The following is a 14,976-nucleotide window of genomic DNA, read 5'->3' as shown; positions in this document are numbered from 1 at the left end:
CCTGTTGGTCCTTAGCTGAGCGCGCACTTTCTCTTGGAGCCAGCAGGAGCAGGACCCAGGGGCGTCTCCCCTGCACCTCACGTCGTCACCGTCACCGGGAGAGGAAGGACGAGCTTGGGAGCTTGGCACACCGGGCACTCCCCGCCGCCCAGCACACACACCCCAGCGCCCTCCTGGCAGCCACAGTGCCCTGCAGCTCGCGTCTGAGCGGCGGCCTGCGGAGTGGGTGGCGCAGGGCAGGGGTGGTATATCCTGTCTGACGGAGGGCGGGTCCGGCCAGTGCCTACTGAGGGACGAGCCGGGGTGGAGGCGCCAGGAGCAGCAGCCGGGAGCCCTCACGCGGACCAGCGCTCTATGGCCATAGGGAGCCGCTGAGAGGAGAACAGGCGCTCGCTCGCACCCCCGGCTTGCACTCTCGCTCCCCTGGCCCGCGCTCACACTCTCGGCTCCCCTGGCCCGCGCCTCCCGCCACCATGAACCACTCTCCGCTCAAGACCGCGCTGGCGTACGAATGCTTCCAGGACCAGGACAACTCCACGCTCGCTTTGCCCTCTGACCAAAAGATGAAGACCGGCACGTCCGGTAGGCAGCGCGTGCAGGAGCAGGTGTTGATGACCGTCAAACGGCAGAAGTCCAAGTCTTCGCAGTCGTCCACCTTGAGTCACTCCAACCGAGGTAAAGGCGCGCGGGGAGCGCGCGGCGCCCTTGGGACGGTGCGTCCCTCCCGGCGCACTTCTGTCGGCCCGGTGGGGACTGTCAGCCAGCTCCGACGGAGTCTGTGAAGAGTGCCCACATCTCAGCAATCAGGCCATTGCCATAGGGTGGACCCAGCCGCCCCCAGCCAGCCTGCTGCTGGGGATTGATGGCACGCTGTGGGTTAGGATGGGTAGCTCACTAGGGGACACAGCTGGGATTAACTCCTGAATCCAGATAGCTCTTTTCCCAGTCCTGCTTCAGGGGTACCAGCCTCCGATTATCTTCAAGTGTCTGTCCTAAAGTTTCAGATCCGGTAAAGTTTCACACCCGGGTGCTCTCGCCTACCTCTCCCCACATCCTCTCAATCACGTTCCTCAGGTTTTGCAATCATCAAAACCCGACTTGTGCCCAGGCGGAGAGGGATCCTAGCGAAGGTGGTGTTTGAAGGAGGAAAGGGAGCGACTCAATTACTGTGATGGAGTTTGGTTCAGGAGAGGCATTATGGAATGGGGAGTCAGGGAGCACCCCCTCCACCCACCCACCCACCCACACACACACACACACACACACACTAGTCCCTGGGATCCCTTGATATTTTATATAGAGTCTCTAACCAAACCAAAGATGCAAATCTGATTAGGAGACTATCATAGGGTCAGTTCTCCTATAACAAGGAAGGAGGTGTGAGTGCTCGCTCTCTTTCTCTAACCCTTAATACAGAGCCCCCTTCCCCTGACCCAGCTTAAGTAGAAAATAGTGTCAAACCAGAAATGGATTTGGGGGGGGGGAACACTCTCAGTCACAACTGAGCCCTCTGCACAGTGAGTTTGGGCTTCCAGTCTTTTCCTCCCCGCCCCGCCTCCAGCTGTGTGAGTGACAAGCCTCAGTTTGGGGGAGGCCAGGAGTAAGGGACCAGGTCCCTGAAGGTGGAAAGTGCACCTGACAAGGTGTTACAGGTGGGGATTTTAGGGTGAAATTTCCATACAAAGGATTCCCAGTAAGAAATATGCTAACCTTCGGTTAACAAATATCATTAGCAAAACCTGAACGCATTTGTTTTTATTATTTAACCAAATGAAGTAAAATGCTAATAAAAGTCCAGGTCAAGCACGGCATGCTTATAGAGACCTGGTTGGGGGAGGGGAGAGGGCGATGGGAGAAAGGGACAAGGAAAAAACAAAGGAAGTAGACTTGTGCCAGCCCTCCAGCGTGCCAGCAGGCCCACACTCTGCCCCTGGCATGTGTCCTCTTTCCTCTGTTCCCTAGTGATCCCTTGGTAGACCTAAGGAAGAGAAAATGGCTGTTGGCAGACTCTGCCACCTCCCACACCAAAAAGCTTTGCTGCTCTCTGTGCCCTTTGCCCCTGTCTGGGCGCCTGGCTTCTGTCCTAACAGATGCGCACTCCCTTGCCTAACTCCCCTTTTATTTACCGCCTTTGTCACCTCTTCATTTGAAAGCAGGTTTGGAGTGACAAAGGGCCTCTTGGAGCCACAGCCCAGGGCACAGCTTAAGGCCACCCACTCCTCTCTGCTTAGTGCCTAACCTTGTCCCTTTCCACCCCTTCCCCCACCCCTCCCCCCTGCTCTACCTGTCTCAGCTTCCAGATCCTAGAACCAGGAAAATCTCAAACCTGTGTTCAGGGCCCAAACATTCCTTCTCCCTAACCTATCAGGGTGTTCCCTGACATCTGTCATCTCAAAGTGCTGCTTCTAGCTTGGGCTTTGTGGGTAGCCATCTGATGATGTCTCTACCAAAGGTTCCCCAAGGGGATTCATCCAGGTGAAGTCTTAGGGCTGACCCTGATGCCTCCTAGTGCATACTTGTCCAGAAACTCTCCTGGGACTGGCCCTGTAGGTGTGTCTGCTCTAACCTCAGCCTCTGGGGAGGTTCCCAAAGGGGGCCAGTTCTCCCAGCTGGAATAGGCGGTTGGGGCACTTGGAGCTGGTGCGGCTGGTTTATCTGGCTTTGTTTTCGTCAGATTTCTCTGTCCTCTTCATCTGAAACGCCCAAGTGTGTGTCTGCTGCACAGCCATTCTGCGCTCTCCTTCTTCTGGTGATTTCCATGCCAGGAGCCTGCTTTCCATGTTGGCAGAGACCAGTTGGCAGCCATGGAAGGTCTCTGCTCCCTGGACAGTTGAATTCTCACATAATCTTCTCCTGGAGCAGAACACTAGTTTCAATAGGGTCTGGAGCTCCTTGCTTCATATCCAGAGCCTCTTTGTTAGAACCCACACTTTAAAGAAGGCTGGCTCCACCCAAGGGGTGGCTCGGCAAAATGGCCACTGTTCCTTGTGCCCCTGGTGAACGGCCAGGCAAAACTTACCAATGGCCCTGGCGCTTAGAAGAGGCCTTTCTTTGTGTTTCCCCAGACTCTCGTCCATCAGGCCCACCCTTACCACCTTCTCTTTAGGAAGGGAATTTTGAGCTGTTAAGGGCCGGATAAGGAAGCTGGCACCATTTTAATGTATGTATCTAGCTATACCCTCCTTATTCGTGGTAGGCCAGATCCTTCAACTTGGTCATAAAGTCCCCAAGAGAGCAGGCCAAAGACCATGCAGAGGGAGGTTGCTATCTACCCAAGGGATGTCCATGAAGTAGCTCTCCTGTGTGTTCAGGGTATCCCTTTGTGTGTAAGGTATTTGTCTTCCTGATGATGTGGGAAATAAGAAGCAACTGGTGTGTGTGTGGGGGGGGATAGTGTGTGTGTATGTGTGTGTGTATGTGTGCATGCTTGTGTGCTTGTGCCTATGTACATATATAATGTGTGTGTGTGCGTGTGTGTGTGTGCGTGTGTGTGTGTGTGTGTGTGTGTGTGTGTGTGTGTGTGTGTAATCTGTTCAGCAAGAGATCTTTGCTGGGGAGTATTGATGTTTCTGGGAAAGGTTTCAGTGGTTGTTCATAACAAGCTGTCCTGTGAAGGTGGAGGGCTAACCGGCTCCTTTCAGATGTCTACACTGCATCTGGAATCTCTCCCTTCAACTTATCCCATATCTCATTTGATTCAAGCACAACAACGGCCACCAAGACCCGCAGATCACACACAAAGTTTCCTAAAAGGAGCTTTCTTCTATTGCTTCTTCCAAAGTATCTACCATGACCAGCATTTTAACCGCAAGGTGGTGGTGCTTAACGAACTATCTGTGAGTCTAAATCCCCATCCCGGGCCAGAACTTCTGCCTTCTCCCTTCAGTGGGTATTTCCCACTAATGCACAGAACCTTTACTCCTCCGTGAGCAGAGGCTGGGGTTTGGCTGGATTTGAGGAGGTGCCTGCTCACCCTCCAAGTTTCCCGCCTGTTCAGGCTCTGCAGTCTCATGCCTGCTCCTGTGTGCCCTGTAAGGGCAGCCTTGGGCGGCCCTGCCTTTGGTGACTTGCGTGTTTGTATTTGTCTGTGTCTCAGCATGAACCCCCACCCGGGGAAGGTTCTGCTCACTCCATCCTTGAAAGCTGCCCTGTCCTGGCCATGGACTGTGGGTAGACACCACTGTGGGGTTGTTTTCTCAGGCACCAAGCTGAGATGAGAGATGCTAAAGGGCATTTGTGTTTAAGCTTGTTCCAGAGGCAAAACATACTAATTAAACTTCAAATGAACCAATTCTGTTTCTTTACCATGTATCTTGGCTTGAAGTTGGGGTTTTAGCCAATATTTCTGTTGACCTGTTACAACACATGCAAAAATGTGGAGTATCCCAGGGCGTTTCGTAGCAAGTGCTATTTGTTTTGCTGGATCCCGTCCTCTGCTCAGCTCCCTGGCAGAGTTTGTAAAAATATATTGGAGGGTAGAATATGGGAGCGGTGGCCACACTGCCAGGTAACCCTGTGGGGGGCTGCCCGCCCAAATTGCAAATACTAGCATGCCATTTATTCTAGGCTTAAGAATCTGAAAAGTGTTTTTGTGATGGGGTATGGCATGTGTGTTATATACATGTACATACATTCTTCACATGGATATATATGTTGTAGACATACAGTTTCTCTAGACACATGGACATGCGCAATTACATTACATATATACACATACTATAATACACATGAATATAGACATATATGCACATACATATATGCACATTTGACACATACTCATACATGATGCATATATATATATATATATATATATACATACATACACATATATAACATACAAACACCACACACATGCACATACACTTGTGTGCAAACATTTAGCACATGCATATATGCATACATATGTGTATTTTACATTATGAATATATCTCCCCATATGAATACATGCATTTGCTACATACATCTATTCACAGATACACACACAACACATCCCATGCGTGCACATGTACAAATACACACTTAGCACATAGCGTAGGCATGTACACATACTACCTGTTGAGCTTGTATTGTGCAGGAGCCCAGCTTGGCTGTTACTCTTCTCTTCTATGTAGCCTTGGACAAGTCAATACTTTTCTCTGGGTCTCTGCAGCTGTGAACTGGGTAAGAGCATATCAAAAGTGCTTTGTGCCCTTCAGAAATAGATTTATAATCCTCTCCCTCTGCAAAGACGTTGCCCAAACTGCCTGTGGCTGTCTTTCAAAAAGACTTAAGACTCCCTAACTGTTTCATCTCTCTAGTAAATATCCTAGCTAGCCTGCAAAAATTAAGGTTCTCATCACCTAATCACAAACTTAGGTGCAGGTTCTAAAAAATTCTATTTTTAGAAAACAAGTACCTAGGTCCCACTGTCTGCAGTTCTGACTTAGTCAGTCTGAAAGCTGGCACTCTAAAACCTTCATTCGCTGACTCTGCCATATATCAAAGTTCAGAATTATGATCCCAGTCCCCACCCTTCACTCATGTCGGACCAGCACAAGGAATCCCTGAACCTGACATACCAGGTTCTTGCTTCCCTAGAGCAGTGGTTCCTACGTGATGGGTTTTACTCCTGACCACAACTGAGTTCCCCTCTAACCCTTCCCTACGTTTACCCACCACACTGTCTCTACGAGGCCTGTTCCACAATACAGGTCTGGGCTCTACCCAAGCTGTGGGTTCAGTTGAAGCCACACAGGTCCTATCAGATAGAACAGGCGCCATCAGAGCTGGCTTTAACCGTTGCTCAGCAAAGCCTGCAGGAGTCTTATGAGGCTGAGAAGAGGGTGCCTAATGAGGGCAGCATGGTATGTTTGGGTCTTTCTGTTGTATGCATGTGCCCAGGAAGGAGCCAAGAACCACAGCAGAGAGTGAGTGCTTGATGAAGTTGTACCGAACTCTTCCTGGGGAGGAGACGCATTGGTCTGTGCTCCCTGTGGCCTGGGAGAGGCCCAGAGAGCAGAGTAACACAAGTCCTCCTGGGATCCCTGATCATCTGTTTACACAGGGAGAGTGGGGTTCCTTCCCACTCTCGAATATCTCTTGGGGGTGGTGTCTCGAATGTGTCTTCCAAGGAGTTCTCTCTATTGCCTCATTTAAATTCCTCTCGCTGTGTCTGCTTGTGGGTACCATGGATGAAGAGAGCTCTGGGGCAGGGGTGGGTAAGGAACCTTTCAAAGCTGAAAGATTATAGGCTTCTTTCTGAAGATCTTTATAGTGATGAAGAGATGTGCTTGATTTAGGGGTAGAAGTAAGAAGATGTGTCAGCCTTATGGGACATAGATGAAGACTTCCAGAGGGGCTTCCTTCTGACAAATCCGGCTTAGCAAAGGAGAGAGGTTTGGGAGAAGGGAAATGGAGGCGTTTCAGGTGCCGTCTATCCCTGAGGGCTGCCTGTTAAGTCAGGCAGGCCTTGTCCTGGGGACCTTTGTGATATAGAAGCTTATCCTGGGGATGGAGATGAGGTGCCTCTAGTTTAAGTACAAAATCCCTTGCTTAGAGAGCCCCCAGCTTTCTGGAAGAAGAGCATGCATGTGCATGTTGGACCGACAGACACACAGACACATAGATACACATGTACACGCACACAGTCGTACAGACCTCACACTCCAAGAAGACCCCACACAGTGTACCAGCCAACATAGATAGAGTAAGTGCAGCCATTGGACCCAGGTCTCATGCTGTTGTGATGGAGGTTTGGAGTATTAAAAGATGCGTGGGTAAAGAATAAATAAAAATAAATAAATGTTAAAATAATAAAATTATGTGTACACACACACACACACATACACACACACACACACACACACACACACATATATATATATATATATATATATATATATATATATATATATATATATANATATATATATATATATATATATATATATATATATATATATATATATATATATATAGAGAGAGAGAGAGAGAGAGAGAGAGAGAGATGTGTGGAAACATCTGTAGCTTATTTTTGTGCAGAGTATTGAATGCAGATGGGGGTTGGCTCAAGAAGAGAAGGAATGCTTCAAGGGCTGTGGGTGTGACTGTTTGAAAGCTTGAAAGGGGAAAAGGCTGAGTTACCCCTCCCATGCTTACCAGCCTTTCAAAGATTCTGTAGCCGGGGAAAGCTTGGGTTGCCCATATGACACACAAAAGCCAGCCAGTCTCGTCTAAGGCACAGAACAGAAGATGGGCAAGGGGGACCTGCACAGGAGTACAGTATTCTGTCTGACACGGTTCCACCCAGTGGAATTCTACGTTGACACCGACCGAGACAAAGAGCTCACGCTGCTTGTAGATAAGGGGAACTCTTTGATATTCTAAGGCATTGGGTTCTGTGTGTAGGCAGCTGTGTCCCTGATGATGTTGCCCACATGGAGATGGCTGCCAGCCATCTAAGAAGCCAACATCATGGCAAGTGAATCCATGTAGAGAAGAGTGGGCGGGCAGACACTTGTTGGGAAGGACAGTAGGATTCTGAGGGGTGACTGGATGTTCAGATGTCCTCCCTTTACCTCCACACAGGATAAAGACTCTTTCTCAAGGACACAGACTAGGGCATTTGTAATTTCATGAAGCCTCCTCTCTTGTTCTAGTTAACACTACCCTCAAAGAACATTTGGGGTAGAGAAAGCCCTGGTTGATAGAATTCTAAGACTCTAATCTCCTTTGGCATTAAATGGTGGTCTTGAGCCTCTAGGTACCAGAGTACCTTTCCCACAGGACTGGCTGACTGGACAGGGGAGGAAAAGTGGCCCCAAAATGTCCAGCTCAGGCCAGTTTGGCCAAGCCACAAAGAAAGCAGTGCCTTGTATGTAGGATCCCTAGGAAAACAGAGCTATGATTCTGGCCCTGTAAAGGTACCCGGAGTGTCCAGTCCTAGAGATAGTACAGGCATGAGCTGTATAGGCAGCAGATGCAAGTATGGCCAAGATAGGCTTCCCAGGCGTGAGTTTTGTAGAAATGAAGAGACCAGGAGGAGAGTGAGCCGTCATGGTTATGCCTGCAATGTTCTTGCTGTGGAACTCATTCTCTAGGGGGCAGAGCTTACCATCCAGGCACCCTGGGGTCAGGAGAGAAGGCTGCCTCCCTCCCTCTCACGGGGATCCAGGCAGCTCCCTAATTGCAGATAGGTTTTGAGGGGTGCCTTCCGGGGATTGCCTGGAAGGAACAAGTATTTGAGAATTACGCTCAGAGCGGAGTTTCACCTGAGTCACTTGGAGGTATGGGGACTAGCTCTGGGGAGAAAAGAGCATCCCATCCTCTGCTTCCATCTGTCCCTGTGTCCACGTGTCCATTTCCGCCTCTGTGGCAAGGCTCCTGCTTTGCCTGGATGGATGTATAAGAGGACAGCCAGGCTGGGGAAGGGCATGGGAAGGCGAAAAGCTTCATCTGACCTATAGGGATCAGGTCACGCTGGTAGATTCTCTCTCGCTGGGGTGGAGGCCTGGGTGGGAGCCTCCAGGAGACAATTCTTAAAGTAGGAGGCCTCCCCCGGGGCTTTGTTGAAGTACCTGTCACCACCCCAGAGTTTCCATCTGGGAGTAGCTGGCTGACCCTTACCTGCCCTTTGGGGAGAAATGCCTCCTCAAGAGATGAGAGCCAGGCAGACACTGGCCTGCCAAGCTTTAGAGGAGATGACAGACACAGACCGGATCAAGGTGGGTGAGACCTGGATGTCAGCCCCTTGAAGTCCTGATTGCATCTGTGCCTGGCTGGGACCCCCCTTCTCTAGTGACCAAGTCTTCCTGTTCCTTATGGCAACACGGTTTGTCCAGAGGAGCAGCTGCACTTTGGATGGGGTCAGGAGCAAACCTGCAGAGGGGTAGGAGTGAGTCAGAGCCTTTGGGAACTGGGCAGAATCCTAGGACTTCATTTTTAAGGGAAGGCATGGACCTGGGCCTTATGAGGTGGGGTTTTGGGGCTCTATGCACAGAAAGCCTCTGGGACAACCCTGAGGCAGGAGGCAGAGAAGGCCGGGTCAGTCTCAGTTGTCAGCCCATGAAAGCTGAGCCTTAGAGAAGTTTCTCTAGATGCATCAGGCATATGTCACTATAATTCTGTAGCCATGAAGCTCTCAAAGTATATGGACCACTTAGGATACAGAGAAGGAGACTTTTTTCCAGAAAAAAAAAAAAGCTGAGGCCCAGAGAGAGTTTATGAGCCAGACCAGGACCAATTTTCGCATATTTAGGCTGCTGGGGCAAACTGCCACGGCCAATATTCCTGTCCTGTCCACCCTCCAAGAAGAGGAATTAGAGTCAAAGGAAAAAACCCTTTGTTATGGGTCTTGAGCTGGGACAGAGGAGGTGGCCGCAGGCAGGATGCTGACCCAATTCTTAACTGTCTCTCTTGTTCTTGTTCCCAATTCAGACAATCTAGTTCCTAGGAAATTACCTAGAGCTGGGTGGCTTGGCAGAAGTGGAAGGGTTAATGTTAAGGGAGGTCAAGGTCCAGCCCTCCTCCTTAGACAGGGTTTCTGATGGGGGATCCCAAATATCACCTTAGAGGGAAGGAATGCATCCCTCTCAGAAGGCGCTCACCTTCCTGCTCGCCTTTACTCTGAGAGGCTACATTTAATGAGTGTGAGCAAGCCTTGCGATGGATACGAAGGCCAGAGAACCATGGGTTGGTCTTTCTTGGAGCTTCCAATGTAGCTGAGGAAGCAGGACACCAGGTGGCTCATGACTTGGGGTACAGCAGCAGATATAGCAGAGACTAGAGTGGTTTGCTCTGAGCAAGGCTGCTCAGCAGGGATTTCCTGAAGAAGCCCTTGCCTTGACCCTGGCTTTGAGACATTCATCACGGGGAATGCTCTGTCACTGTGACTGATGTCTCATGACACTAGGATCTCAAACAGACCAGCTTGCTTGAGGTTGATGCTCTGTTGTAACACTCCCCCCCCTTTCCTGCCATTCTGAGAAAGAGAGAAGGAAGATGGGTTCCTGCTCAAACCCCAGATTGAGCCTGCTTTCTGTGATTCAAAGCCACTTCGCCCGCTAATAACATTAATGACACTCTGTCCTCCCGCAGAGCCTGTCATTTGTGGGTCTCCAAGCACTGTGAAAACATTAATTAATCCTCACTGGCCCTTTGAGGTTGATCATTGTTCCCCGTTTACCAGCCAAGGGACCTCAGAGGAGAAGGAAGGGGCAGGTTACCTGATCGCCTGTGGGGGCTGGGCTCAGGTTTGAGTTCACAGTCCTGACAGAAGCAGACTCTAAACAGTTTGCACTGCTGTGAGGCTCTGACCCTGAAGCTCTGAACCTGGAATGTCAAGATCCTGCCTTCCTTCCCCAAGTGGGCATCTCCTCCTTGTGGAGCACGGACTTGTGATTCCCTGGGGTGGAACTGCTGTCTTCCAAGGCTCTCCAGGACAGCTCCTGACCTGTAGGTGTCAATGTCTCCCAGGGGGGTCTAAGAGCAGGCTGGTGGTTCTTTGGTGGGCCCTGGCTATGGTGGATATGGAAAGAGGTGGCGTGACCATCAGATGATGAGCCAGTCTCCATCCTTCCGCAGGAACTCGGGACAGTTTCCCTCCACAGAGGTTGTGGACCCGTCTGTGTGTGCAGGGAGCACGGGAGCAGGGATGGATGACGGTCATCCCTGTCCTAACCGTCCTTCTCTGCCCTGCAGGTTCCATGTATGATGGGCTGACTGACAATTACAACAACTACGGCACCACGAGCAGAAGCAGCTACTTCTCCAAGTTCCAGGCAGGGAATGGCTCGTGGGGATATCCGGTAAGGAACTGCTTCCATCCTGAAAGATCTGGAACATTTGTGGGCATGGCCTGGGGTTCCCAAGGGAGAAAGCTTTCACCGGTTGCTCAAAAAGAGGAATGCAGACTTCAGTCAGTCAGTCAGGATTGCAGATCTGATGAGGGCTGTCAGCTTGGCTACTGCCTCAGAGGGGACTATGTGCAATCTCCTTTGATGCTGATTGGGTATTTCTGAGTATCTCATGAGAACATTTTAGAGAAAGCGTTTTTAAGAGTCTGTTTCCCAATTTTTCTGATTTGATCAGGATATATGAGAAGTTTGAATTCTGGTCCTTTGTAAACAGAGGGTTTTTTTTGGGGGGGTGGAGAATCATGAAGTACTTTCTCTTTTCATGTATACTGGTGATCAAAGAAGTGCCCCGAAATCCCCTGAGATCAGGAGAACATGCTGCTTCTGCAAAGCTGCCCTTCTAGGAATAAAGCTTTGTTTGGGTTTTCTGGTCAGAGAAGTCTGGGTTCAGATTCAAGCTCTGCCCCTCACTGAGCTTGCGTCTTTGGGGTTCGACTTCCAGGACTTAAGTTCCTCACAAGTCAGGCAGATATAACAAAGACTTCTTGGGTTTGTTGGCAAGAGTAAATGAAGTAATATGCATAAAAAGCAGATGAAAATTCGCAAGGTTTAAAAAAAAAATTAAAGTGGGTGGAGCTACTTCTAGATCCTTTAATCCTGGTTCTGGCTCTGTCTTCTCCAACTCCCTCTACCCACCTAGCTGTTTCCTGAGATACCTACAGAGCTGAGCTCTATACACAGCACTGTGCTGTGTGCTCTGGATACAGTCATGTGAATCAGCGTATCCCTGGATATTCCAGAACCAGGGACACCGGGCTATGCAGCACCCAAGGTTTCCCAGAGCCCTCAAGTTCCATGATTTTTGTTTATTTTTGCTAATTTCAACATTAACCTGCTTTGTCCTTGGGAATTCTTTTGTGAAGTTCCCAAAACATTGAACAAGCCAGGATAAAAGATACGCTCCCAAGCAGAGCTGGGGTGGGTCTTCTAGGGGATACAGGATCAGCAGCATTTGTTTTGAACAAATGATCACAGATGCCCCTCCAAGTTGCTGAAGGTCCTGGGGTCCTGTGCAGGAAGAGTGGGCAGTTTGTGAGTTTTGGGTTCTTTTACAGTGGCTCGATTTCCTTTCTTCGTCTGTATCTCTCGTGGGTGTTATGGATTGCAGGTGAGAGAAATGCAGGAACTCAGTCTGCTACAAATTCACTTCTTGTCCTTTTTCTGGGCCATTCATATTGGTGGTCACTCTCAGGATAACATAAAGGTAGAGGATCAAACTGAACAAACTTGCAGAGCACACATAGATTTGAAAGGGCTTTAACACAGAGGGTGATGATGTCCAGAGAGATTCGGAAGACGTCTTAATGATGCAGAATAAAGGGGTTGGGTAAAGCCCCCAGAAGGCAAAAACTGAACCTGTTGATCCAAGTGATTAATCATGCCGTGTGCCCAGTCTAGAGCTGAGGGGTTTCTAGGCTGTTTCCACTCTCCTCTGAGACTCTGGGTAAAATAGTAAAGTCTGAGTATAAGTTTTCCCCTCCACAAAATGAGACTGATGCTACCAGTTTTTCTACTTCATTCCCGTGGATATCATGCTACATTAACCATGTTATCAAATGAAAAGTGTAACCATGGAAATGTAGGAGGAGGTGTTTCTAAAATACCTAATATGGCCAGTGCCTTTCTAACACTTTCTTATAATTAACTCAATCCTTAACTGTCTCTCTTACCTTTAATGTTCCCCAAAGGCCCCCACACCTCCCTGTGCCCATTTTCTGACAACCACTGAAAATCCCTTTCCTTCCCTGAGCCCCAAGGCCCAACCCTCTTCACTCCTTTGCTGGCAGCACTGCAGACATGACTCATGACAGGGTGGCTGCCGAGGCTTGTCCCGTCTCCTCTCAGTTCAGGAGAGGCTATGGGAACTGGGAAGAGCTGAGCACACACGAGGATTTGGCAGAGGGAGGGGGCTGAGTCGGGAGGAAGTAGAGTAATTGATATTGGAGCCAGACGTATAATCAGCTGCGCACTGAGCAAAACCAAATGGGGGTCCAGATTGAGAGAGGAGAAGAGTGGGAAACACGGCAATAGTGATCTGTGGTGTGAGAAAACCATGCACCTGTGGGATCCTTCCCATGGTTGATACAACTAGCATGGAATGTTGTATGTCCCACCCTCTGGTGAAACCAATATGGCAGCCCAAAACAGGAAATACGGGGAGGAGTGTATGGCCGATCTGCACAAGCATTGTCAGCATGTTTTCAGGAGTTGCTAAGAACTGGTGAAGGACCATTTCCTACAGATACATTCTATTCATTTGGTAGGTCAGCCAGCTGGCATTGAGAGACTGCAGGGTACAGCATCATGTGACACACATTGTAGATGACACGGCAAAGACTCACTTTGCCCTCCGTGAACTTCAAGTCAAGTTGGGAGAAGCAAAGGTCAACAGAAATAGATAAAGACATCAGAATATATAAAGCACCAGCATCCTGCTGAAATGTTTCTAGAGCCTGTAGACATTTTTAAATGGAACTGTTTTCAGTGTGTCTTAGAAGCCATCTTGGTACCACTATCATTTCCTTAAGATCCTGTTACATCAGAGACAGTATTGCCTGCTTTGAGCTCTTCGTTCTTCAGAGTTGATTGTGATTCCAAAACATCTCACCATTCTCAAATACTAAGGCTTTACCCCTAGTGAGTAAATATTCTCTTTAAATATAGAGTAGGCAATAGAATAGGCACATTCTAAAAGAAAATTGTAACTATAATTTGGAATTAGTAGTGTTACTTTATAGTCTGAATCATTAACAGCCTTATAGTTTTAAAAAAAAACCTTTTGCATTTTATCAGTAACCAATTATATTACAAATTTTAGGAAACTGAATATAAAGAGCCTTATAATTAAGCTTAGGAAGTGAGTCTGACATAGGAAAAGCATCTAGGGGCTTAAGGAAAATACTGGTCCAAGAAACCATTTGCCTCAGCATCATCCTACTGACTATGGGTCACTCCCTCAGCATCATCCTACTGACTATGGGTCACTCCCTCAGCATCATCCTGCTGACTATGGGTCACTCCAGCCTCCTTCTCCAGAGACAAAATATCACCTGCAAGACAGTAATAGAGCCTAAGAGTCCTACAGTCCTCTGGAAGAAGGAGGAAATGGTGACATGAGACAAAGAATGTCCCCACACCTGACATCTCAGATGGGCTGACTCTGCGCCCATCCCAGTTCTCAGAGCCAGACCAGCAGACAGGCAAAACACCAGTGGATTTTAAGGTAGGAAACTCAGGTCCAGAGATGACAAATGATTCACTGAAGGACACACAGGTGCCCAATAGTATGGTGCCCTAGATCCCTGACCTACGACCCGCTCACCTGGGAAGACTCGTCTTCCTTATTCTAGGAACTTACACGTTTTGTGTTGTTGATTGTAGCCGTCTCCATAGATTTCTATGTGTCAACAATGCATCCATGTTTAGGGGACTCACAAGAGGTCTACAAATTCAAACCCTTTCATTCCTCTCTTCCCCAGCCTTTCAGCCAATTCTTTCCTTGGGAAAGTCTAATGCCAACAAGAGAAGGAAGGGAATGGCCATAGTTTCTCTTCCTAGACTCAATTTTTGTTCACTTGGCAATAATCATTAATGGAAAAGTCATAGTAAACTTAGGAGGTAAAATACAGAAGCTAACTACTTGGGACATAATTGAAATAATTTTGAAAAGATTTATTTATTTATTTATTTATTTATTTATTTATTTATTTAATGTACATTGGTGTTTTGCCTGTATGCATGTCTATGTGAGGGTGTTAGATCCCCAGAAATGGAGTTACAGATGGTTGTAATCTGCCATGTAAGTGCTGGGAATGGAACCAGGGTCCTCTGGAAGAGCAACCAGTGCTCTTAACTGCTGAACCATCTCTCCAGCCCCAATCTTTGTTGCTATTGTTGTGTTGTGTTGTGGTTGTGGTTGTGGTTGTGTTGTTTTGCTTTGTTTTGTTTTGTTTTATGAGACAAGGATTCTCTGTGTAGCCTTAGCTGTCCTGGAACTCACTCTGTAAACTAGGCTGGCCTCAAACTCAGAGATTCCCCTGCCCCTGCCCCTGCCCCTGCCCCTGCCCCTGCCCCTGCCCCTGCC

General features: G+C 48.6%; 1 protein-coding gene across 1 annotated transcript in view; it reads left to right on the top strand.

The window, feature by feature from the left end:
* Positions 1 to 224: 224 nt before the first annotated feature.
* Positions 225 to 14,976, top strand: part of Pkp1 (plakophilin 1) — a 44,188-nt gene continuing 29,436 nt past the window's right edge. Inside the window, exons 1-2 of the mRNA XM_021198630.1 lie at positions 225 to 675; positions 10,678 to 10,784. Coding sequence (XP_021054289.1) covers positions 474 to 675; positions 10,678 to 10,784 — 309 coding nt within the window. The 5' untranslated portion in view covers positions 225 to 473. The remainder of the gene's footprint in view (positions 676 to 10,677; positions 10,785 to 14,976) is intronic.

The sequence above is a fragment of the Mus pahari genome, chromosome 5 (genome assembly GCF_900095145.1).
Source record: "Mus pahari chromosome 5, PAHARI_EIJ_v1.1, whole genome shotgun sequence".
Classification (NCBI taxonomy): domain Eukaryota; kingdom Metazoa; phylum Chordata; class Mammalia; order Rodentia; family Muridae; genus Mus; species Mus pahari.
Note: the sequence above shows the minus strand (reverse complement) of the source record. Positions and strands in the feature narration are given on the sequence as shown.